The following is a 26,373-nucleotide window of genomic DNA, read 5'->3' on the forward strand; positions in this document are numbered from 1 at the left end:
CCATATTTTCCTTATCCACTCCACCACTGATGGTCAACTGGGTGGTTCCATGTTTTTGCTTTTTGTCTCACTCGTTTCTTACTCACAGTTGCCATTGTGCCTTCACCCCTACTCACAGCAGCCAACAAAGGAAGCCCCACACTCCCAGTAATTTGGAAGATCTAAAAAATTCAGTGAGCTCATTCTCTTAATATTGTACCTTACCCCTTCATAAAGTTATTTCTCCCCTTACTCAGTCTAGATTTTAACTTCATCATAAAAATAACTCCCTTGTATACCTTCAAACGCTGTCTCCCCCACTGTATCTCCATCAAAATCCCAAGCCTACCTAAATTCAACCCTCAACTTACTCAATGCCTGTACCTAGGCAATGGAACATGCCAGATACGCATATATAACCAAGCTGATTGGTTCATGACCAACAATCATGTTTCCCTACTGGTATATTTTCTCATAATCATATTTCCCTAATACATTCACTCTCCTACTTTCACTAGATGACTATTTCATTCCTACTCCTCTTTTCTTAAATATCTCCTGCTCTCTATTCCTTACTCTAGGCTGCTGATCTTACTTCCTATTTCACTGAGGAAACAGAAGAAATCAGAAAAGAACTCTTGTTTGTTCTATCATATTTCCTCACTACTAGTATCTGAATCCATACACTCTTATTATAAATAACTTCTTTATTACTTCTGTGTGCAGTAAATAAATCCCTTCCTCTTTCCTACTCAAGTTCTTTGTTCTCACAGTCTTTTTATTACTGACTTAATCCAATTTTTTACTCTCTTACATGTTGCTATTTGGATGTCTGTCTCTCCAAATCTCATGTAGAAACGTGACTGCCAATGTTGAGGGTGGGGCCTAATGGGAGGTGTTTGAGACATGAGGGTGGATCCCCCATGAAGAGATTAATGCCCTATAAGGTGGGAGGAAAAGTAGTTAAGTGAGTTCTTGCTCTATTAGTTCCCTTGAGAGCTGGTTGCTAAAAAGATCCTCACACCTTCCCTCCCTGTTTCTCTCTTGCTTCTTCTCTTGCCATGTGATCATTGCACGCAACAGTTCCCCTTTACCTTTCTACCATGAGTGGAAGCAGCCTGAGGCCTCACCAGAAGCAGATGATGGTACTTCTTGTATAGCTGCAGAACCATGAATCAAATGTATTTCTTTTCTTTATAAATTACCCAGCCTGAGGTCATCACTATCAGCAATACAAATGTTTTATTCTCCTCTCATTCTTTACTCCATAACCACTTCTAGTTACTGACCAATTCCGTATGATCTTTTGTTTATATTTGCTGTTTCCACTTCTCATTCCAGAGTTTTTTGATTTTGTTTCCCTCAATCTTCCTCCCACTCATAAATGATCTTTTCCCCTTGTCAGATAACAATGATCAATTCTTAGGTTTCTTCTTGCTCAGACTACCATAACGTGTGACAAGGTTAATCATGTCTTCCTTCTTGAAACACTCTTCCTTCTTCCCATGTCTTCTGGGAACCACTCTTATTTGATTCTCCTACCTTAGCTCTTTCGCTGCTTCCTTCTAGAACATCTTTCCAACTTATACACATCCTTGAACTACTTCTCTTTCCACACTTGTTCCTTAAATGATCACATAGCCTTTTAAGAACTCCCAAATACCTATCTCTAATTAAGATATTCCTTCATTGCCAGACTTAGACATCTAACTACTTATTCTACATCTCCACTTAGATGTCTACAGTCATCACAAACTTAACAAGCTAAACACAAATTCTTGATTTCCCCACACTCAAAATCTGCTTTTGCCTCAACCCTGCCCATTTTAGGAAATGGCAATTGCAATCAGACAGGCAGGCCATACATTTTGGTGCCATGCTTGACTCTTTCATACTCTGCATCTAATCTGTCAGAAAACCCTGTTAGTTCTAACTTCACAATATACTCAGAATTCAGACCACTTCCCCCTTTCTCCGCTGCTACAATATACAAGTCGAGCCACTATCATCTCTTAGCTGGATTCTTGCAAGTAGTTTTCCTGGTTTTATCATTGCTTTCCTCCGTCCCCAATTATGGTTTCTTTTCTACACAGCAGCAAAGCAAGCTTAATATGATTTAAGTTAGATCATGTTACTTAAATCATGCCATGCATTCTCCTACTCAAAACTCTTATGTGAACTTCCTAAAGCTCCCACACAGTGCCTTCTCCATTTCATCTCCCACTACATCTCTCTCAGATGCTCTGCTCCGGTTACACTGACCTCTTTCTAAATCAAGAATGCACTTCTACCCTGGAGCCTTTGTCTTGTTGCTCCCTAAATGTAGAATGTTCTTCTTCAAGATATCTGCATGATTTAGTCTTTTGCTTTCTGCATGTTTCTGTTCATCTGCCATCCAACAGTGAAGCTTCCTCTAACCGTAGTATATAAAAAGCAACACTCCCTTTCACTCAACACATATTTATTTATTATTTATCTCTATCTAATGGAATTTTAAACCCTGAAAGTAGGGACTAGCTCTTTTTTTCATCTCCAGTGCCTAGAACAATGCTTGGTACTATAGTGGGTACTCTGAATAATTAAGTGCAAATAAATAAATACAAACACATCTTAAAAGACAACAGTTTACAAATGCTTCTGCAAAACTCAAAACATTTCAAAAATAATAAATACAATTATTAGCTAGCTCAAGTTTTCCTTTTACAGAAGTAGTTACTATAATTAGGCTTTAATTTATAAAACAGAAGAACTTTTAAAGACTAAGAGGTTATATAAACAATCCTTATAATCTTGATTTTATACTGGTTCTCAAAAAAAACTATATTTTGATACTCTGTTCTTTTTTTAGCCTGGGCTATATTGCCCAGGCTGGTCTCCAACTCCTAGGCTCAAGCAATCCTCCCACCTCAACCTCCAGTTTATGCTGGGATTACAGGCCTGATACTCTTCTAGGAAAACTTCCTTGGCAATACATTTTCGACTACCAAGTAAAATGCATAACTTTTTGATTGAGTTCTCACTAATACTTTTGAAAAAGGCAGAGTTCAAATAAATAAATAAATAAAATAATTGAAAGTTATGGACTCACCATGGCAATAAAGCGACCAATGAAACAGAAGTATGAAAGATGATCTGGATTAATGGTTGATGCTGGATTTATCTGCAGACAATAGTTGTTCTTGCCCGCATACTCAAATAAGCAATACATTGGGTTCAAAACTTCATGTGAAAGCAAGAAAAACCATTCTCTATAAGAAAATAAGTCAAGATTATTTTTTAGCATTCATACCCATGTGACTTTAAAAACATCTTAAATATACTTATACATACACCATATTTCTGTTCAAGAGCCTTTAACAACTTCACTGCCCAAATGCTCAGTCCTCCATTGAAATCCTTCTATCTGGTTCTTTACTCAAAGTTACGGGCTAGTTCTTGCGTTGCCAAATCACAAACTCCCTCATATATAACTTGCTTATTTCTATGCCATACTTTTGCTTGAGTATGTTCCTTCAAAGCAACCTATGTAGATCCCACTTTTTTTCAGACCAGCTTAAATCTCACCTTAGCAATTTTTTGAAGCAATTATCAGTGTATTTGTATCAGTCACTAAATACTTTGTGGTAATAACCTCAAAATATTATTCATTTTTATGCACATAACCTGCCCCATCCACAGACTACAAGCTCCTTAAAGGCAAAGGTCATGTTTCTATGAATTTTTTGTATCCTTGACTCCTATAAACATTCTAAGATCTATACCCAGTAAGTTGTATACATATTTACTGGTGATACTAAGATACACAGCACTGCTGCTATGGAATAGTTTTAATTTTAGTGTTAATACATTAAAAATTACACTTAAAAAGGCAAAATCTTCAAATGTTATAAACATTCTCTAACTTCTTACCACATACTTTGCCTCATTTAAAAAGTGCAATATATGAAATCCAACTAGATACAGGTATTAAAAAGTAATTCAATTTATAAAAAGTATTTTCAAAAGCAATTCTTCTAAAGCAGGGTTCCAAACTCAAAAGGCTTACAGTGATCAGTGAGTATAGGTGGCTTCCCCCTTTATTCTCTAGATGGGGTTCACATTCTCTGCTTAGCCACAATCCTCCATTCCTCATTATTATATCCCTGCTAAATTATTGGCTTTAAGGAAGAAGAATTTCTAGACACATTAACATAGTCCTTAGACAACGAGGCAGTGGCGGACACTGTAGTGAAACAGTATATCCTACCATAAAGGGGAAACAGCTACTCTGAGGCAGCCAACTGATGCCATGTAAGGTGGAAATATGGAGCTAGTGTTTTTGAAGAGAAGCCAGACATCTTGATTCTTAAGTGTAATCTAGTGATTTTCAAATGTTATAAAGTATTTTAAAAATCAAAATAAGGCCATTTCTATGCAGGCTAGATCTAACCCGGTAGCCTGTTTACACATCATTTTCTAAAGCTTTTAAAACACAATCCCTGAAACTACTTGAAAGATAGAAAAGGGAGTCCCTAAACAAAATCAACTAAGAAATGATAAACACCAATTCATAAAACTAAGTCCAGTTGCAACGAAATACTTGAACCATGTGACTTCACTCTATGATGAAGATGAAGTAAGACATGCCCTCAGGGAAGAGGACTGAGCACATCTAGTAAGAATGTGTTTAGACACATGAGAATACTAGGAGTAAAATCTCCATATGCTTCAGATTATTTTTAGCAAATGGCAGCCCAGAGAAAACTGAATCAATTCAAAAGAAGAATGGCTATAAAGTGGCACCTAACATCTACCCTAATACTAGCAGAAAAGAAGGAAAAATTCCTAACTAGCCAGAGGCAGAAGAATTAACTTTCAAAATATTCTTCTTGATACTCTCAAATAAACAGAAGAGACACAAGAGGTTGAAAAAATTATGAGACAACAGATGAGCTAACAGAACCTAGAGAAGAAAATGAAGAAAACAGTAAAACCACTAATGAAGAAAAACCACATTAGAAGAGGCATAATATAGGGCAGTACTGCAAACAGTGACATGAGGATAGGCTTGAGAAAAAAAAAATAAAAACAAAATGGAAAAGCACAAAGATAAAAATGACCAGAGAAAAGATAACAGACATGTAAGACTGACAAGGAGATTCCACATACCCATGATTGATGTTCCTGAAGAAAAATCGAACAAATGGAACAGAAAAAATATTCAAAGACATAATAGAAGAAAACTTCCCTGAAATTAAGTAAGATCTTAATATGTTCCTTAAAAAAGATATAAAACAGTCAACAGTGAAATTCAGGAAAAAAGACTGTGTGGGCACCCAGACGAAAAAAGTTTCTTACAAGGAGCTAACCTCAAACTTCACAATACTAATATTCAATGCTAGACAACAGTGAAGCAATGTGTATAGGATATGTATTGGAGAAACAAGGATTGTGTAATACATTTTTATCTAGTTAAGTTGTTGTTTATATGCAAAAGCAACAGAAAACATTCTGAAACATGCAGACTATAAGAAATATCTTAAATGTTTCTCTTAAACTTAAATAAACTATTTAATGATGAATTTAGAACACCAATACATGAATCAAATAAAGAATTCAGGAATTAAAAAAACCATGGTATGAAAATGCATATGCATTAAAACCATCAAAATATAAAACTAGACCCAAATAGCTGAGTCATATAAGGGTTCAGAAAAAAATGCAAATGCTAATACAGACAGAATAAAATACTATATTTCCTTTCTGAGATGTACCTTCCTTTTTAATGTCTAAACATTTCTGAATTTGAGATAAATTCACAATAGATGTAATATGAACATTTAGGTAGGTAGTGTTTCTTTTCTCAAAAAGCTCAATGACGTTGGGGATGAGGAAATATGCTAATATGAACAGAACTCTGATAATCCCACATATATTATCATACATCTAGTCCCACAAGTTGTGCTTGGTCCGTATCTTTTTTTGTCAGTTGTATTAAAACTGTGATTTTGTAATCTATACACCTGTGAAATATGAGTTCAAAAAGAGAGTTGTTTCTATGAAAAGCTACTTGAATTCTTTAGAAAGATTTACTCAAAATGTTTTCCTAAAAAACTAATTGTTGCCAAATTAGGTTTGGGCAAAACATAAAAGATAAAAAAACTTTCCACTCATATTGATTCACAAGTGTTTAGTGCTAACAATGCATTTAGGGAATGTAAAAAACTTTATTTTCAAAAGAAGGAGACCTACATTGGGTTCAAAACACAAACATAAAACCAAGATATGCTGTTATAATAGCATAAGATAAGAAATAACCTATATTTGCTGATCCATTAATTATATCTCTGTGTAATGAAGTTATTGTACAGTCATTTTTTAAAAAAAGTATTAGCTTTCTCTCCCTATATATATATCTATATATACACACACACATATACATACTGATACAGAAAGATGTCCATACTCCATAAAATAACAAACGGGTTCCTGCATTTTGTACATTGTATGATTAATTCTGTTTAAAAAAGAAGTGCAAATACGTACCATATTACATGCATTTATAAATTTACATATATATGCATAGAAAATGTATAGAAAGAAAACCAAGAGAAGCAATAATAAAAATGGTTACTGTTAGAATTGTGCAAATATTTTAGTTTTTAAAAATAATTCTGGATTGTTATTTTAAAAATACAGTCCAATATAGTCATATCTTTTCAAGACTACTTCTCTTACATATGATGAGATATATGTATTTCAAAGTAGTTATGTGTTTTTTATTTTACCTTGCTAGGCCACCATAATCAAGTCCTTCTTCTCCTCTAAATATTACATATAATCGCCTCCTCAAGTCATAGGGTTTTAATGCCATAATCTAATTAAAAACAAAACCATGAATATTTAAACGCTCACATGCAGTTCAAGTTTCTTTCAAAACAATTCAATTTAAATTAAATTTGTACTTCCAAAGTTACATGTGTCTCTATCTCATAAATCAATGCCTTTGACTCAAGAGACCAATTGGCTTGTTCCACAAACTAGATAAAGACATACATATCAATCTATTAAGTGCTTTTTTTAGCTCACTTTCATATACAGTAGACCCTTGAACAACACAGGTTTTAGATGTGTGAGTCCATTTACATGAGAATTTTCTTCTACCTCTGTCACCCCTGAGACAGCAAGACTAAACCCCTTCTCCACCTCCTCCTCCCCCTCAGCCTATCAACAGTGAAGACAATGAGGATGAAAAACTTTATGATGATCCACTTCCACCTCAAGAATGGTAAATATTATTTACCTTATGATTTTCTCAACTACATTTTCTTTTCTTTATCTAGCTTACATTATTGTAAGAATATAGTATGCAATACATATTACATACAAAATATGTGTTAACTGACTATTACGTTATTGGTAATGTTTTCAGTCAGAAGCAGGCTATTAGTAATTAAGTTTCTGGGGAGTCAAAAGTTACGTGCAGATTTTCTACTGTGCAAAGGATTGGTGTCTTAATCCCCTGGTCATTCAAAGGTCAACTATACTTGCTTTCCTCTCTTCTAGTATGAAATGACAGTTCTACTTTGGGTTAATGGCAAGAGAGGATGAGTTTAACACAGAAAGCTTTTAAGGTTAAAAAATATTCTCACTCTTCAAATTCCCCTAAACTGCACCACATTTTTTCATAGGTGGCTTATAAATTTTCCTAACTAGCAACACTTAGAGGTAAAAAACCTCATTCTGCATCCTGCTTATTATACCACAACACATTCCATTTCTCGGTAGGAAAGGAACTCAGTCATAATAAATTATTATCTATATAATGATGACTTTATACATGAGATAGTACATCTTAAAAATAATACTTATGCTAAATTTTCATAATCCTTAGTCGCTTACATCAAGGTTCCAGTAAGTAGGCTTTACTTTTAGATAGAAGGGAAGTATTTCTACCACACATATATAAGAACCACAGTCATGCCTGGCAGGTCTGGGTTAGGGTACCAGCTCACCAGCAGGCCTCCTTCAGAGTAGTCATGGGCCCAATCCTGCACATGAAATACCCCACAATTCTCTCCAAGTCAGGGTAAAAAGCAAAATAAAGTCTACAAAGAATTTAGATATGCACTTACTAAAACCAATCCAAACAGAGTTCAGAACAAGTTGATCTTACTTTGCTAAGAATTTACTAACTCAAACTAAAAGAAAAAAAGTTTTTATAATAGTTTAAGCATCTAGCACAAAGTCAAACAGCTGGTAAAATTAAGCTAGGGTTTGAAAGTCTGTCAGAGTTCAGAGTGTTACTATTCCATTTTGGCTTGTACAAAGTATAAATAAAAGCCCTTGTTGGATTTGGGTACACAGGGAAATTTGGTTCATCACTGTAGTACTTTAGAGGGGAGCAAGAAGCCTCATATTACAAATTCTGACTACATCAGAAAAAAAGAACTGACAATACAGTACTTGGGTTTTTTATCTTTAAATGTTCTGCAGATGATTTAGGAAAGACAGACATCTTACATTCATTTATTCACTCATCAAACATTTACTGAATACCTTCTGTGTGCAAGGTACTATTCTAGGTACTGGGCAAAACAGCAGTAAACAAACTAATTCACATTCTCCCTTACATTGTAGTAAGGGAAACACACAAAATGTACTATTTGGGTAGTAGTAAGCGCTATGAAAAAGAACCAAGTGTCATAAATGGCTAGAATGTGACTGTGAGGGAGGTAAGCAGGACTGTAATTTTGAAGAGCATGTTTAGACAAAGTTTCTGTGAGATCATGACATTTAAACAGAAACTTAAAGGTGAGAATACAATTAGAGTTATTAAAGAAATGCTCAAATGGAATACAGTATCTACCAAATTATTTTTAATTTGGTAGCATTATCACAACTCTTTTGTTTAAATTCTTAGTTAAGTATTAAATACCAAACTGGATCAACTTGCCCAAAAAGCTGTTTAAGCATTATTTTAGAAAGTATACATCTAAATTTTGTGAGAATGGTAGTCTTTGTCTCAGTACCTTTACCTGTGAAATGGATATATAAGACAGGAGCTATCTCAAAGGATGTTGTGAGGATGAATAAAATAAAATCTTAAATATAAGATGCAGTGTCAAGCAACTGACAATCACTAAATATGTAGTAAGGTTTAATATAACTATTATTAATAGGGGCACTCAGTAAGTGGTAGTCAATACTATAGCCATGTTCTGGATGGTCTAAAATCTCTAAAACCCTAACTTCCTCTACATGTATGGAATACCATGAGACAAACAGTATCATTTTATTCTCATAAAATCTTCCTTACCTGTTGGAAGGAATCTTCAAACAATGTCTGCCGGGACACATTGATCTTTACATGACTGGGTAGTGCATTAGACTAAAAACAAAAGTAATATCATAATATCATGTAAGCTACAGTAGTTGTATTGTGTAAAGATAAGACGAAATGATTATGAACATAAGATTTATTTACCACTGTAGTACCTGGCACAAATAACGGAAGTGAGCAAGTTTCCACCTAAAGCTGCGTTCATAAGCAATTTGTGGGCCACCTTTAGTTCTAAAAAAAAAACACAAAAATAAACCATATATTAATTCACAACAAAGTTGAATATTTAATTTTCAGTAATAAAAGCACAATGTACTGAAATCCTACAAACAACCAGAGAAAAATCTTTTGCTGGGAAAGAAGGGTATATTTGGTGGGCCACTAGAAGTTCAGCAATGAGGCTATTATAGCAACAGGACACACATATATACTAAGAAGGGAATTATAGGTATGGCTGGAACTTTGTTCAGTAGTGAGTTAAATGAAATATTCAAGTCTACTACAGATAATATAAAAGAAAATCTTTGATAATCTTTACATCCAGTGAGAACAGAGGCTCTAAGTAGAAGAGACATGGAAAGAAATTCTACCGCATTTTAACCAAAACAAATATTGCTGGAGATAATAAGCAAAGCAAAATTCAGTTCCTAGAAAAAACACGTGACATTCAGGTCACATGAGTCAGGTGAGTAATCAAAGAGGCAGAGTGGATGGTGTCTAGGAATATAGGTTTTACAATATGGTTGAACTCACATTAAAAGGACCTGGGTCTCTTGCCTATAGACTGAGGACATAAGAGACAGGCACAAAGAAAATTCACAATCACATTTTGGAATGAAAAGTGTCTCCTGTGTTGTCAGATTCAAGTTAATTCACTTATTCAACAAGTATTTACTAAATGCACAGCTGGTACCTGGCATTCTTTTAGACAGTGACAGCATTGCTTGTTAATAGATTAAAATGTCTGTTTATGTGGCGCTTATGTACCCACGAAGGAGACAGATAAAAAAAATATAATAAGTAAACTATACATGTTGTGCGTTAAAAGGGGATAAATGTCTTATCACTCCCGCCCCTAAGGGAAAAATGGACAAAGAATACGGAGTGGTATGAGGAGGCTATTCTGAAAAAGGTGAAAAGAGAAAGAAAGGTTCACAGAAACAGTGACATTTGAGCAGAAGCATGAAGGAGAGGGCATAAGTCATACAGATAAGTTGGAAAAGAGCACAGTAAGCAAAGGGAACAAGAACAAAGACCCAGAGGTGGAAGTCTAAGGGTTCAAGGTAAAGCTAGTGGCCACTGAAGCCAGAGCAGTGTGAATGAAAAAGAAAAACTGAGAAGAGGTTGAAGAGATAACAGGGGTCAGATTCTATGAGGTTTTGTTGGCCAATTTAAAGACTTTGCTTTTTACTATCATTGAGATGAAAACCATCAAAGGATTGTGTATAAATGATGAACTTTTACTTAATTTCTTTTTAAAAAAATCAGTATCTTTGCTGTATGAAGAATGGTTTAACATTACATGAGGTGTGGGTAGAAGGCAGAGGTGGGTAGAAGGCAGAGGTGGGTAGAGGACTCTGGCTTGGACCAAAGTGGTGGCAGTGAGGATGGTGAGACAGCCCTAGAAGTGTTCTAAAGTTGGGGTAACTAGAATTCTTGATGGACTGTTCTTCATGGCAAGAGAGAAGAGGAGTAAAGGACAATTTCAAAACTTGTGGTCCAGACACATGTAAGACTAAAATCACCATTAACTGAGTTGGAGAACATCACAGGTAGAACAGTTTTATAGCAGCTATAAGGAAGGAGTTACTAGTGGAGATGTCAAGCAAGCAGCTGAATATACAAAGCAGAATTTCAAATGAGAAGTCTGAGCTAGAGATACATTTGAGTCATTAGCAAATTGATGTTTTCAAAAACATGACACCAAATAAGATTCACCAAAAGAATAAATGTAGTTAAAAAAATAAAAAGGAGGGGCAGGTGTGGTGGCTCATGCCTGTAATTCCAGCACTTTGGGAGGCAGAGGCAAGAAGATTGCCTGACCCCAAGGGTTCAAGACCAGCCCGGATGATCTGGTGAGATCTTGTCTCTACAATAAATCAAAAAATTAGCAGGCGTGGTGGCGCACCTATAGTTCCAGCTACGAGGAAGACTGAGGCAGGAGGATCACCTGAGCCCAGAAGGTTGAGGCTGCAGTAACCATGATCCTGTGACTGACTGTCTTCCAACAACAAAATGAGACTCTGAGTCAAAAAAAAAAAACAAAGAAAGAAAGCCTGAGCAACAAAGTGAGACTCTGAGTTGAAAAGGAATAAAGACAGAGCTCTGGGTATGTCAATGTTAAGAAAGTGAGAAAAAAAGGAATCAGCAAAATAAAGAAATAAGACCAGAAAGGCAGAAGGAAATCAAGAAAGTATGGTTCCCTGTACTACTTTTGCCAGGAGAAAGAAAAGTATTGTGTCAAATTCTCCTGATAAGTCAAATAAGGCAGGACTGCAAAAGAAACCCCTGGATTAACAGTGTGAAGGACACTAGTGCCCTTGGCAAGTTCAGTGTCAGAGGAACTTCCTTAGAGTCAGTTTAAGGGTGAAATTAGAAATAACAATATAGAGACAACTCTTTCAAGTAGCTCTTCTGTGAAGGGCAGCAATAAAAACAAATTGTCATTGAATAAATCAGTAAGGGAAAGAACTATGGTTGCTTTAAAAAAATTTTTTTAATCTGGAAGAAATGACAGCTGATGCGAATAATGTAGTAGAAAAAGTAAATCCAATGATGTAGAAAAGAAAGATGGATAACTGCTGGAATAACTGAGTTAAGGGGGATGGAATATAATGCACCAGCAGAAGGACTGGCCTTTGATAAGAACAATGACATTAATCTATTGGAACAAAAGGGAGGATAGATGGTGGTGGTAGGGTAGATGTGATGGGGAATATGCAAAAGAACTTTTACAATTGCTTTTATTTTCTTAGTGAAGCAAAGACACCACACCTAAGAGTAAGAATGAAGGAAAGATCTGTCAACTGCTTAATTAAGATATCTTTATCTGAAAAATTCAGTTTCATTGAACATCTCATTAAAGCAGTAGGATGTGACAGTTGAGAGCAGAGACTGGAGAAATACTGACCACACTAGTCTGAAACCAGCTCTACTATTGACTATGACTGCACAGTCAAATATGCTCCCTGTACTTCTTCTCACTTGGTAAAGGGAAAAATAATAGTATCTAACTCAGTGGGGTTGTTGAAAGAAAAAATGAGCTAGCAAATATAAAGTGCTTAGAATCCTTGGTATATAGTCATTATATAGTTGCCATTGTTATTAAGGAATTACATCCCACAAATCCATTATGGAATAAGATAAAGCAAAGATAGTTATACTAGTATATTACTTGTGTAAGTTTTCTTGAACCAAAAAGTAGAATCTGTGGCTAAACTTCAGGATAATTAGAGACTAAATCTCATGTCCTCACTAAGTAGCATTAAAAAAACTCCAGGTTTTCACTTACACAGATGACTTCCCATTGCGAGGATCTTTGAATGTTGTTGTTCTTGTATTATGATCAACAAAGTACCTAACACCTTCACGAGTATACCTGATTTCCCACCCTTCTGGCAGGGGTTCTTCATTCTGTAAGCTAAAAGATAAAGTTATAAACATGAAGTGATTTTCTAAGTATTAAAAACATCTGTCTCAATGTTCACTGATTCTATTTACAGATATATACAAGATGACTCAAGCAATAAGTCTGTAATATATACATACCCTTGTGTTCTTGGATCTTCCCATTGGGTTGTTTTTGTGTTATGATTCACAAAGTAAACTCTGTCTGTTGAATCCACTCTTTTTTCTAAAACATGAAATGAGCATAACATTTAGTAACTATTTTACACATACACACACACCGCTTACAGATATTTTTACCAAAATCCTATCAGCTTACCCCAGCCTGGTGGCAAAGGTCCATATGGATCATTTTCTGCAGCTAACATTGAAGCCTGATTGGAGAAAGAGTTGGGGGAGGAAATAATAGTATTTTAATTAAAAAGTAGAAATAAACTAAGAACTTGACAAAAAAATTTATAATAATTTTTAAAAATATGATAAAGGAATAAAAATATAGCAATTCCAAGACACAAAGTTCTTAAAATGTCATGAGGCAATCAAAGTCAATCAACTAATAAAATTATTAGCTTTTTAATGATTTAGAAATAATACACTGACATCAATGCTTGTATCTCCTAGTCCTTCAATACTATAGGGACAAGATGAAATGGAAGAGCATATAGAAATTATGGTGTTTAAATGAGATATTATTTGTTTAAAAATAGAACAATAATCACAGTATTCTTTAAAACAAATGCCTATTAATACAACCATATTAAACTCCAGTATCATCTTTACAAAAATAAAATTTTATTTTAATTAGTATCTTTTATATATTCATACATAAACACATTTAAAAATATGCATACACATTAATACAACCCAGAAATACATTCTGAAGAAAATATAAACATTCCATCATGAATTCTGAAATAATGACAAATATATAAATCACTACCTGAAAAATAATTTCTTAATGATAAAGTAGTACATGCATCTTGGTTAAATATAATCTTATAACAGATACTGTTAATTATACTCAATGTTTATTTTTCACCCCTTCTTGATAACCAAGTTACTGTTCTGTTTAAGGTAGCAATATGTCCATAAAGAACATTCTATTCGCTTCCTTCCTTGAAGCTGTATTGGTAGAGTGAACTCAATTCTGGCCAATGAAGAATAGGCAGAAGGCCATGGTAAAAACACCTTTTGCTAAGTAAAAAAGGCAAGGGCTTGCTGGAACAAAGCCATATGCCCTTTCTTCTTGCCTAGATTGTAGAAGTGTGATCCAGAGGGCAGCAGCTCCATATGACTGAAGCAACAGGCACAAAGCACGATAAGAATTGTGGAGTAAAAAGGCAGAAAGAACCCAGGTACTTGATGACACAATTGAGCCAATGCAGTATTTGTCTTAGGCTCTTACCACCGACTAGGTGTTATACTGAGATAACTAAGTCTCAATCTGTTTGAGATGCTGTTATCTGCAGGAGAACATGCTTCTGATACACACCTGTTACCCAATTCTGCCCAGTTCCCCAAAGGTTTTCACATGTATAGATAAGTCGAACCAAAAATAAACAAAATAAATCTACTTTGTAAGGAATTTCTTGTTTACTATATACAGCCAAACTATGGAACCTTACCACAGATTTCTATATAAATCACAAAAGACCCAGCAGTTGGTGGCAGCAGGAAATGCTACGGAAACTTAAGTTACCCCACTCCCTCTCTCCTGGCTACAGATAACCAGGAGAATGCAACAACCAGCAAAGATGAACTTGTTATTTAATCTCTAAAAAATGTAGTTGAAAGAGCCAGTCCAGGGCAGGATTCTGAAGAAAGTTAAATTTCCTTTCTAAGTTTCTTTCCTACTTCCTATCTGCTAACTTCTACATTTTGGAGGTTCCTTCAAGTTGGCTCAAAACAAAACTAGAGTTCCCTAGTACTTAAAATGTATCTTTTCTTTCCTTTCTAATTTTTTTTTTTTTTGAGTAGGGGTCTTACTGTCACCCAGGCCAGAATGCAGTGGCACAAATCATGGCCCATCACAGCCTTGACCTCTTGGGCTCAGGCAATCCTTCTGCCTTAGCCTCCTGAATTGCTGAGACTCCAGGCATGTGTTACCATGTCTTGCTAAATTTTTTTTTTTTTTTTTTGGAGAGATGGGGTCTCACCAAGGCTGGTCTTGAACTTCTGGGCTCAAGAAATCTTCCCATCTGGCCTTCCAAAGTGCTAGGATAATAGACATGAGCCACCGCTCCCAGGCTAAAATTTTTTTCTATCGCCTATAATCAAACCATTCAGCAGAAGTCTTTTTTTTCTTGTTTTTTTCCCACTCCTCTTGTGGATGTTTGTTTATGGCAATAAATAAATCACCTATCAGTCAAATTGTCAGACAGCAATCGATTTTTTTGAACAAAACTTTAATCCTAGGAATAACATTGGTAGAGTAGAACAAATGAGTACTGTTTCTTAGCATCTGGGAAGGAACTCAGAATAGCCAGAAAACTACAAGACTGGCTCAAGGTAAAATCATAAGGTAAGTGGTTTTGTTTAAGCAAATAAAAGCATTATAATTAAAGGTGGAGGATTGGGAATTGGTAAAGATATTGTTTTATTTAAGAAACGGCATTTATGGAATTACCTAACCTTTAACAATGATATAAAACTGAGTGCATAGTTATGTCAGTAAACTAGAATGTTTTTTAAATATTATCAAGTGTTTTTATCCAAAACACTTATTTATTTATTTATTTATTTATTTATTGAGTTGGAGTCTCACTCTGTCGCCCAGACTGGAGTGCAGTGGCCGCTCCCAGCCACCGCAGCCTCGACCTGCTGGGCTCCGGTGATCCTTCCGCCTCAGCCTTCCAAGTAGCTGGAATTACAGGCGCGCACTACCACGTCCAGCTAATTTTTTGATTTATTGTAGAGATGAAGTCTCGCCAAAGAAGATTAACTAAAAAATACCTTTGTGATATAGTCTATAAAATTTTTTTAAAAATCACCAAAGTAGAGATGGGCAAATAAATGCCCATAAGGAAATGCCTATAAGGAAAAAGTTATATTAACATTTTATACTTTGCTAATTACCGAATAGAGGTATCGTTGGTTGAACTGTTGCATAGCTCCCTGTAATTGATTCCGCTGAGACTGCCACTGTTCAAAATTTCGGACAGATTCCATGGTAGGCCGCTGCCATGTTGTTGTTCTGGTGTTATGATCCACATAATAAACTCTTGCACGATCATCAACTCTTCTTTCCCAACTACCACAGGCAAAATAAACAATAATTAAAATAAATAACAATCTCTCAATATAAGAAACTAAAAAGTAGTTAATACTTCATTTAACCTAAAAATTAAGTCCACGATGTATTAAAATAACTTTTAAAATACTGATATTCTCCAGAAAAATCTGTAAGACTATGAGCTATTTATTTTTAGCTAAATTACCTTCCCATTCTGCCACTAATATAATTTCTAAAGACTATCTAAAAAAGAGGACACTGACTGAACAGTTTCAGTAGCAATGTGACTAAACTTTCTTCCACTTTTCTTGATAAGCATTTACTGAGAGTGCTTGCTGTATACCAAGCACTCTGCCCTATGGCTACTGTCCATGTTCAGGATTTTAACTAAACTCTTTTTATTACTTTTTAATTCATCTGCTGTTATGTTACTGCCAGTTATCTTCCTGAAGTGCAGATGGAATCTTGTCATTCCACCTATGAGGGCTCTTTGACTTGGTACAAGTGAACCTGTTCATCTGTTCAGTTCGTTTCTCTGAGATCCTACAAGAAACCTATGTGAAAGCCAAACCAACTACTTGCTGGATTCAAGTATGTCAAGTGTTTCATTTTGTCATGTCACTCCCTCAGAACAAAATATTCTTCCTTATTTCTCTTATACCAATCAGAATTCTATTCATTCTCCAGGGTTCTGTTCCACTCCTACCTCTTTTACACATCTGGGATCTATTAAACCAGTTTTGTCATTAATTTATTCAACGGTCTCAGAATCCTTCTAGTAACCAATTCTAAATTCTTTCTATAAACTTATTACCAAAAATACAATGGGGTCACAACGAGCATAATAAGTTCTAAAAATAAAATTAAAGATAGTCCCTGCCTAATTTTTGGACACCAGTTTCGGTGAAATAAACCCTATGACATGGCACTCAATTAATGAGTTAAAAGAATGACTCTAACTTGATGGTCTTGTCATAGTAAAACTAAACTTTATGGTTTGCTATGTTGAAATATTGGCTCCATGTTTTCCAATGATAAGTACTCAATTAATACTTTAGGAGCCTGAATACTTTATTCCATAAAAAAGAAATGTCTCATAAAAATAACATATTCCCTGAACTCAATTTTATGAACTTTGTGTATATTGGTGGAATTTAAATTGAATCTGAAAAGACAGAAAACTCTGAGTGTCAAAGACAATAATATATTCCAGGTACAGGCAGAATGTTTGAGGATAATGCAAACAGTATGATTCAACTAGCTATCAGTGCACGATATATAGAGTTATGAAAGAATGTAAAGGTAAAGAAAGGTTTTTGAATGGCCTTAAATGACAGCTTATTAGCATAAAGTTTATCTAGTATGTAATAAAAATGTTTTCGTTATTTTATAGCCCTCTATAATTTTAGGTATGATATAATACAAGTTTACCTGTAGCCTTCTTTGTAGATCATAATTTTGGTCCACTCTAATACCTCTTATACCAATAAATCTTATGAAATAACAGTTTAGATCATTATCCAAGGAGAACCATACATATAAATTGCCCTACATATACCATTCTTTCCTTAAAAAATAACAAGCATTTTGTCTTTTGGGAAAGAAATTTGAATTTTAAATTAAAATAATAACAACAACAACAAAATAAAAAAATATAATAACAACAATGCACCAAAATTTTGCAACTTCTCTCAGTAACTGAGAGACTGGTCAATGTTTGACAGTCTCGTGAGGAAGTTCTTCATATTATTTAGCCTCATTTATTTAGCATTCATTATTCACACAAGCAAATCAATAAAATGTAAGGAAATTTAATACATGTAGAATGAAAGAATCAATTTATGCTCTATTAAATACATTTTAAAATCACATGTATGATAAAATACAAGTGAAGATGCATAAAGATGCTACATTACCCTGGAGGTAAAGGTTGTGGTCTCTCCCATGTGGTAGTTCTAGTATTATGATCCACATAATAGGTTCTACCATGAGGATCCTTTCTCTGTTCCCACCTTTAAAAAGAAATACAAAAATAACAGCAAAAGACAACAAATTAAGACAATCTAAAAATGTTATTCCTTCTTATAATCAGAAAAATTACAGATAAGCTTTACCTTAAAAGTCTATATACATGTATTACAAAGTATTTGTTTTCTCAATTATTAGTGCCTCTTTGGCTTCTTAATTATTCTCTTTCTTTATACTGAGAACTTAAATAGTAAATATAGCTAGCAGAGTAGAAATAGAATAATATCTAAAATTTTTTAATTTACTAACCTTTCAGAAGTATGTGCAGCTACTGTGCTATGAAAATTCTTTCTTTTATGTGCAAGTAGTATCTTCTTTTGGTGCACATCTATCCCTCTCGGTTTTGGTAGGACTCTGAATTTCTGACATCAGAACTTTATCTTTCTCCTGTTCTAACTTGAATACTGTCAGTCTCTTATTCCCCCACTCTCATTTTATCTTCTGCAATCCCTGTTTCTTCCTTTATACTCTTTTCTTGATACAGAAGAAAATTTTAAAAAATAAAAGCCTGGTATTTTTTACTTTAACACTCTTGTTTTCCATTTGAAAGTAGAACAAATGGAAAATATTTTCCTGTTTCTTAAACACAAGAACCCAATTAAATTTAATTTTTATTAAAGAGTCCTTAAAATTATTATTGTTATTAATTTTTGAGTCAGAGTCTCGCTCTGTTGCCCAGGCTGGAGTGCAATGGCGCCATCACGGCTACCACAACCTTGACCTGCTGGGTTCAGGCAATCCTTCCACTTCAGTCTTCCAAGAAGCTGGGACTACAGGTATGTACCTCCACACCTGGCTAATTTTTTTTTTTTAAATTATAGAGACAAGGTCTTACCTTGTTGCCCAGGCTGTTCTCAGACTCTTGGGCAATCCTCTCACCTCAGCCTCCCAAACTGCTGGATTACAGGAATGAGCCACCAAGCCTAAGTTATTTTCTTTAAATTGTTTTCATATACAGTGACCGTATATATTAAAGCTATACCCTAAACTAGGCTGCACCTATATATACATACTTGAAATGACAAATATACAAAAAAAATTTAAGTAACAAAATGCTTATGTGGTAATCATAAAGGTCACAACTAACTCAGGATCACAGAAATTATTCAATTTATGTACTAAACTTATCTATTTTATTACATTTATCTATATTTTTGGTAGAAAATCCTACACTGGAACATTCATGCTATCCTATATTGTAAAAATTTAGATATTCCTTATAAAGCATTTCACTAAAAGATACTCTCAAAGTTAAGATTACTTTATTTGTGTCTATAAAATGTTCACAAGACGGGAAGACTTAACTACGGAATTTCACTTTAAAGGCATTTCAGGAATACATATGACATATACCACTGAGCTATTTATCTGTATGAGAGCTTAACTACCATACCAAATAAATACCTAAAAACTTGATCAAGTTTTACTTTTGCTATTTTTAGATATTAATTCCTATAATCAGTTCTTGAATTTTTAATGCTGTTCTATAGCAAAATGTACTGGTGTCAACACTTTCTTCACAAATTCCCTTTACTATATTTTTAATTTGGTTTTGATTTATATCAAAATTATATATGGTTTCACATAGTTTAATATATACCTTCATAATTATATAAATCTTTCGCTTCATTTTTCACTTCTTAAAGGCAACATTTTCAACTCTTTCAATTTATTTGGTGTCTACCTATCTTTCTAATTAACAGGTTTGACTCATTACAACACTTAATTTCAAACATAGACTTAATTTCAAACATGACTTCTTACTATGAAAAATGAAGGTGCAGGTCTCTTTCCTGAACACACAAAGGTACTCCCTACACTCTCCTTCCAACTGTTATAATACAGACATATGTTATGCTTTCCTTTAGAATTGTTATTATATATATAAACCCTTTTAATAGCTGAGTCATGGAACATACCATGATTTAAATTAAAAACAAAAACATAAAAACTTTCAGTTAAAATAATTGTGTTCATTCCCATCTACTTATTTTCTATGTTATCATTAATTAAACTCCAAATACTTGTCCAGTTGCATAAATCCCCTCTCAAAATATTCACACTCCTTAGATGTCCTATGATCGCACCTGCTTTCTGATTATCTTCTAGTCTAGACTGACCATCTGCTGTACAAGGCCACCTTGGGCTTTCCTTATAATGTGGTGGTATTCCTTTCATACTTCCCCTAGCAGATCCCCTAATTCCCAGATCCTACGTCTTTCACTTTTACTACCTAGTTCTGGAGAAACATGAGTCCTAGTAGTTTCGTAAGAAAAAAAGACCCAGGAAGTGCACTTCTGAAAATCTAGAATGTGGAAAAAGGTATTTATTCTATGCTCACACAAAAGAGTGTGCCTGGATACAGAATTATAATTTCCCTCAGTCCACTGTCTTCTAGCTTCCAGTGTTTATTCTGAGAAATCTGATGCCACTCTGATTAGTAAGAAACTGCTTTCGTCTTTTTTTTTTTAATTTCTAGAAATGCTTAAAATTTTTTCCTTTGGCTCCAATATACTAAAATTCTCCAAATGAACTGTCTTAAAGTAGGTCTGTTTTCTCTTATTATCCTGAGTTTTGGTGAGTCTTTTTGATTAGGAAATTTATGTCCTTCGTGTTTATGAAAGTTTTTTTTTGTTATTAAGGATTTACTCCCATTTTCTTTCTGGAATTTCACTTATTAGCCCTTCTGGACTGGTCTTCTAATTTTTTCATTTCATTTTATAAATTTATCTGTTTGTTCTACTTTCTGGCAAATTTCTTTACACTTATCAGCCAAATTTTCCATTGAATTAAGTTTCCAGGAGTTTTTTTAGTTCTTTGACCATTTCTTTTTTATAGCACCTGATTCTTGTTTTAAGTTTGTCATATCTACTCTTATCCGTTTGAGAATATTAAAATAGTCTGTTTTCTTCAAGCAGCATTTTCTAGGTTGTTTGTTTTGATCTCCATCTTTCTTTCTTTTTTTTTAAGTTGGAGTCTCACTGTCGCCCAGACTGGAGTGCAGTGGCCACTCCTGGCCACCACAGACTTGACCTGCTGGGCTCCGGTGATCCTTCCACCTCAGTCTCCAAGTGGCTGGAACTATAGGCACGTGCTACCACACCCGGTTAATTTTTTGATTTTATTGTAGAGATGAGGTCTTACCAAGTTACCTGCAGTCTCAGGCAATTCACTCACCTTGGCCTCCCAAAGCACGGGATTACAGGCTGAGCCACCAAGCCCGGCCTGATCTCCATCTTTTAAATTAAGAAGTTTCCCTGAGATGTCTAATGAAAAGAGTACCAAAAACTGACTAGGAACTTATGTGCCTGAGTGGGGCTTGTGGGTTGTGGGATTAATTAAAGGGTGATATAATGGGGCTATTTTGTTAGCAATCTATATTAGTATTTTCAATCTTTTGGGGGGGTCTTCAACATATACTTCCAGTCTCCTGGATAAAAAAGTAAAATACTGGTTGTCAATATTCTGGGGTCTGCATGGGAAAGAAGAATGTGTGTTTGAAAATTTATTTTATAACCTTCTTCACTTATTAGCCTCATAAGGGTGCACTTACATCTGCTGACTTAGTACAGTACTTCTGCCCTCCAATGTTTCAAGCAGAACACCTCCACTTCCAGAGAAGAAACCCTTAGGCAGAACAGCAGTTCTGGCTGCAGGGAAGGGAATTAGGAATTCATTTTTCAGACTGGCTTTCAATTAATCTTGCTGTTGACAGTGTCATCTTCACCATCACTTCCAACAGTATCTGATGCTGCCTATGCAGAGGTTGAATTTTTTCCCACCAACAGGCCAGAATCCAACTCTCTTGGGTTTGCTAAGTGACATACACAACCATCCTCAGATGACTGCAGCCCCCACCAATAGCTTGACTGAAACCTCATGGGGACCATGAGTGCTCACTCAGTAGAAGCACTCAGCTAAGCCACTTCCAGATTCCTGATGCTCAGAAACTGCATGAGATAAATTTTGGAGTAATTTGATGCATAGCAACAAATGCTTAATACACAAGAAAAAACTATAAAAACCATTCACAAGAATTAAGGTAGACCTACATATTTAGACCATATACTCCACAAAGTGTGGCCCTTTGTTTTGCTTATCAGTATACTGACAGCAACTAGCACAGAGCCTGACACAGACAAGGGGTTTAAAAAATATTTGTTGTTGTTGAGTTGGGTTCTCACCCTGCTTCCCAGGCTATAGGGGCAGAATCATAGCTCATCAGAGCCTCGAACTCTTGGCCCAGGCAATCTTTCCGCCTCAGCCTACTGAGTCGCTGGAATTACAGGCATGCCACCACGCTTAGCTAGTTTCTAAATTTTTTTTTAGAGATAAAATCTCACTATGTTGCCCAGGGCTGGTCTCGAACTCCCTGGGCTCAAGCAACCCTCCTGCCTTGGGCCAACCTCCCAAAGTACTGGGATTACAGGTGTGAGCTACATTATCTAAATATTTGTTGATTAAATATTTAGTGAATGTGTGAATCTACTTGTACTGATATGGAAACAGGGTCAAGTTTTTAAAGAAGCAACTCAGCCGGGCACAGTAGCTCAGCCTGTAATCCCAGCACTTTGGGAGGCCCAAGCAAGAAGATTGCCTGAACCCAGGGTTTCGACACCAGTCTGGGCAACTTGGTGAGACTTCATCTCTACAAAAAATCACAAAAACTAGCCAGGCATGGTGGTGTGCATCTGTAGTTCCAGCTACTTGGAAGGCTGAGGTGGAAGGATTGCCTGAGCACAGCAAGTCGAGACTGCGATGGCCGTGAGCGTGCCACTGCACTCCAGCCTGGGCAACAGAGTAAGACTCCAAGGCAGGGGGCGGGCAACTTAAAAACAGTATGCAGAATGCGATTCTACTTTCTGAAAATGACTGTACAAGTTTATGCAAATTAATAAATTATGTAGCTGCTCCCTATCTTCTTACCTACTTTTATCTCCTCATAGAACTTGTCATTATAAGTTTTTTACATAAGGCTACTAAGGCTACTGGGTGTCTTCCTGCTGAAATATAAGCTTCCACAACAACAGTCTTGAACTCCCTTGTCCTGCTGCATAGACAATGCCCTAGACAGTGCCTAGAGCAGCGCTCTCAAGTATTTGCTACTGGAATAATATACAGACACCACTCTGGGTGGTAAGCTTAAGAAGTACTAATACTTCTGTATGATGTAAACATTACATTTGTCTTAATCTTGTAATTAGAAACAATTTTAAGATTGAGAAAAAATAAACATAATCAATCCATATAGTGAACTATGAAACCCTTTTTTCAATTTTATCCTGAGTTATCTGGAAATATTTCAAATTTACTATTCAACAAATATTCGGTAAGCAGTTTTGTTCAGCATAAGGCCACTGCTCCTTAACTTTTCCAAAACAGGGATCGCATCTATGTGTTTCAGTGTTTTCTGTTCTAAATAAAATTTACCCTTCTCAAACTAAATGGCAGTGTTTTTGTCCTAAACAAAATGTATCCTGTTCAAAATAAATTTATTCGTGAGCCAAGAGGTAAAATCAAGAATATTATGTAGTTACTTACATAAAAAGAGAAAAACTCCTGCCATGCCCCACCCTCTATTGTGGGCATGCTCTGTACTCAGCTGCCTCGGCTAACAATATTATCAGGACACAGAACTCCAGAACCATAAAGGAGGAGCCTAGTCAATTTTACCATTTGCCCCAGTGACTCCTGGGTCCTCACTTGTACCTTTCTTCCTTCCCTGGCATCTGGTCCAAGGAAAGTCAACATGCTGAATTGCCACTCCCAGGGTAAGTTTCCACTGCTTGGGAGTTGGTAATTGCCAAGACTGAGTGCCCAAAATGTGATTGTGACCAAAGCAGACCCTGGGCAGCAATGAAGGAGGAAGGTACTGTGGGGGGACTCAATCTCCATGACTTATACTAATAGCTTCTAGAGTTGTACCTATGGGCCCCATAAAAGTAGAGGGCTGGATTTGGCCAGAGACCAGATTATCCTAGTAGTAGAAATTCATGAATACTCCCAAATAGGTACAAACTGCCACAGTACTGATTAATGAAAATCGTAAACAGAGCTCTAATTTGTAACAGCCATACTTCACCTTCAACCATAATGCCCTCCTTTCTAGTATTTAGACATGGTCTTCTTGTCTTACTAAAACCACTGAAACATTATATTCAAAATTTCAAAGTCTACTATGAATGAAGACCTGGTTAATAAAAAAGAAAATCTAGAAAAATTTTGTGACATATTAAAATAAGAGTAACAAAATTTAACAACTGATTGGGTTATTACTGGTTTCAAACTTGGATAACTGGGATAGACAGTAAGACTGTTGTCTTGTCATAACTACAATCCCACAGTTATCATCTCTCTCCTGTATTGGTTAATCTGTCTTCATTGTCCCCACACTTGCAGTCAGCTGACCGATCTTTATAAGTCTCTTTCATTTTACAAAGAAAAAAACAATACCCTTTAGTTCTGTATGTTTTCTTGCTAGTGTCTATCAAATACTCCTCCTTTACTTTGTATTCACAGGGAGTTTCTTCTACATTAGTTCTCCCTTTTTCAAAGAGTTTTAAAATCACATTTCCTCCCCTCTCACTCACCCCTAACTCACAGTAATCTGAACACAGTTCTCATTATTTCCCTGAGACCACTTTGTTGTAGGTCAACAATAAATAACCTCTTCATAATTAAATTCAATGGGTGTGCCTTTAAATTCTTATCTTACTTAAAATTTTCAGTAGCTTTTGACCTTGTTAACGATTTCTTCCAGAAGCATTTACCAGTCAGGGTTTTTGTCCAATTGCTCACTCACTCAAAATCATTTAAGCAGGCACAAATTCACTTATTTAACAACTATTTATTGAGTGCCTGCTATATGGCAAGTACAGTTTTAAGCACATGGAATATAGAAACAGACAAAATAAGGTCAGGTGTGGTGGCTCATACCTATAATCCCAGCACTTTGGGATGCCAAGGTGAAAGGACTGCCTGAGCCCACAGGCTGGAGACCAGCCTGGGCAACTTGGTGAGATCTCATCTCTACAATAAAAAAAGAAAAAAGAAAAAACAACCGGGCATGGTGCACAAGCCTGTAGTTCCAGCTACTTGAAAGGCTGGGTGAAAGGATTGCCTGAGCCAAGCAGGTGGAGGCTGCAGTGGTCATGAGCATGCCACTGCCTTCCAGCCTAGGCCACAGCCTTTTAGTCCAGTGGAGAGAAAATAGACAATAACACATATGAGTGTCACATGGTGAAATAACTGTTAAAAAGAAAAATAATATGGGTTACATCACACTGATTAAAAGAAGCCTACTCAAAAGAGTTCATACTCCATTTGTAATAATTACTAGAACAGAGAAAACTAATCTTTGGAAAATGAGAATAGAGACTGACTCAAAGAGAGGGCTTGAAACAATTTCCTAGAGTGATAGCAATGTTCTATATTTTGGTAAGGATTTCGGTTATACAGATGCTTGCATTTGTTAAAACTCATCAAAATGGTACATTTGAGACTTGTGCTTTTCTCTGTAAACTTTACCAAAAAATTAAACAAATATTGAGTTTCAATTAATAATTTGTAAGCTGAAGTATTAAGCGGCAAAACCTACTGATATCTGCAACTTACTGAAATGCATTTAAAAATTAGATGGCTTAAGAGATGAAGCGATATAAGACAAGGCAAGTACAAATAAAATGTCAACTGTAGAGTCTAGTGGTAGTATATGGGTTTTCACTGTAAAATCATTTATTCTTTTCTGTATGTTTGTAAGTTTTCATTAGAAAATGTTGGAGAAAGGCAAGATAGCTGACCAGTGAGAGCATGAAAGTCTCTGCAGGGGCGAGTGTCCATAAAGACAGTCTGCATGAGTGGGTGACTGCCGCTGGGTGAGTGAAAGTCCATCCGAGCGGAGACTCGTGTTTGAGCACTGGGGATTCCCTCCAGCGGCGGATGCAACCCACCAGTGTCCTGAGATCAGAGCTCACAGTGTGCAGGATCATCAGCCATTCCTGGAGGTCTCTTGGGGGTCTCTCGGGAGGAGGCAGCGGAGGTCTGCTGCTCTTAACACCTAGCATCTGGTCCCAAGCCACCACCCGCAGCAGTGGGCCAGGCACTGGCACAGGGAACTGCGGAGAGGGCCCAGCAAGGAAATCTGGATCCGCGCCCAGATCTGAAATACATTTAAAAATTCTCCTCT

General features: G+C 35.8%; 1 protein-coding gene across 2 annotated transcripts in view; it reads right to left on the bottom strand.

Annotated features, from left to right (window-relative positions):
• WWP1 (WW domain containing E3 ubiquitin protein ligase 1) overlaps window positions 1-26,373 on the bottom strand; it is a 111,478-nt gene that overhangs the window by 23,002 nt on the left and 62,103 nt on the right. The window contains exons 9-18 of one of the 2 annotated variants that reach the window (XM_021710835.1): window positions 18,077-18,172; window positions 16,004-16,178; window positions 13,248-13,302; window positions 13,070-13,154; window positions 12,813-12,941; window positions 9,457-9,532; window positions 9,278-9,349; window positions 6,747-6,835; window positions 5,128-5,235; window positions 3,068-3,227 (exon numbers count right to left, since the gene is read on the bottom strand). In XM_021710835.1, coding sequence (XP_021566510.1) covers window positions 3,068-3,227; window positions 5,128-5,235; window positions 6,747-6,835; window positions 9,278-9,349; window positions 9,457-9,532; window positions 12,813-12,941; window positions 13,070-13,154; window positions 13,248-13,302; window positions 16,004-16,178; window positions 18,077-18,172 — 1,045 coding nt within the window. The remainder of the gene's footprint in view (window positions 1-3,067; window positions 3,228-5,127; window positions 5,236-6,746; window positions 6,836-9,277; window positions 9,350-9,456; window positions 9,533-12,812; window positions 12,942-13,069; window positions 13,155-13,247; window positions 13,303-16,003; window positions 16,179-18,076; window positions 18,173-26,373) is intronic. The other variant, XM_008054900.2, reaches the window with a different exon arrangement.

Source organism: Carlito syrichta, unplaced genomic scaffold (assembly GCF_000164805.1).
Source record: "Carlito syrichta isolate Samal-C Ts95f unplaced genomic scaffold, Tarsius_syrichta-2.0.1 Scaffold301606, whole genome shotgun sequence".
Lineage (NCBI taxonomy): Eukaryota > Metazoa > Chordata > Mammalia > Primates > Tarsiidae > Carlito > Carlito syrichta.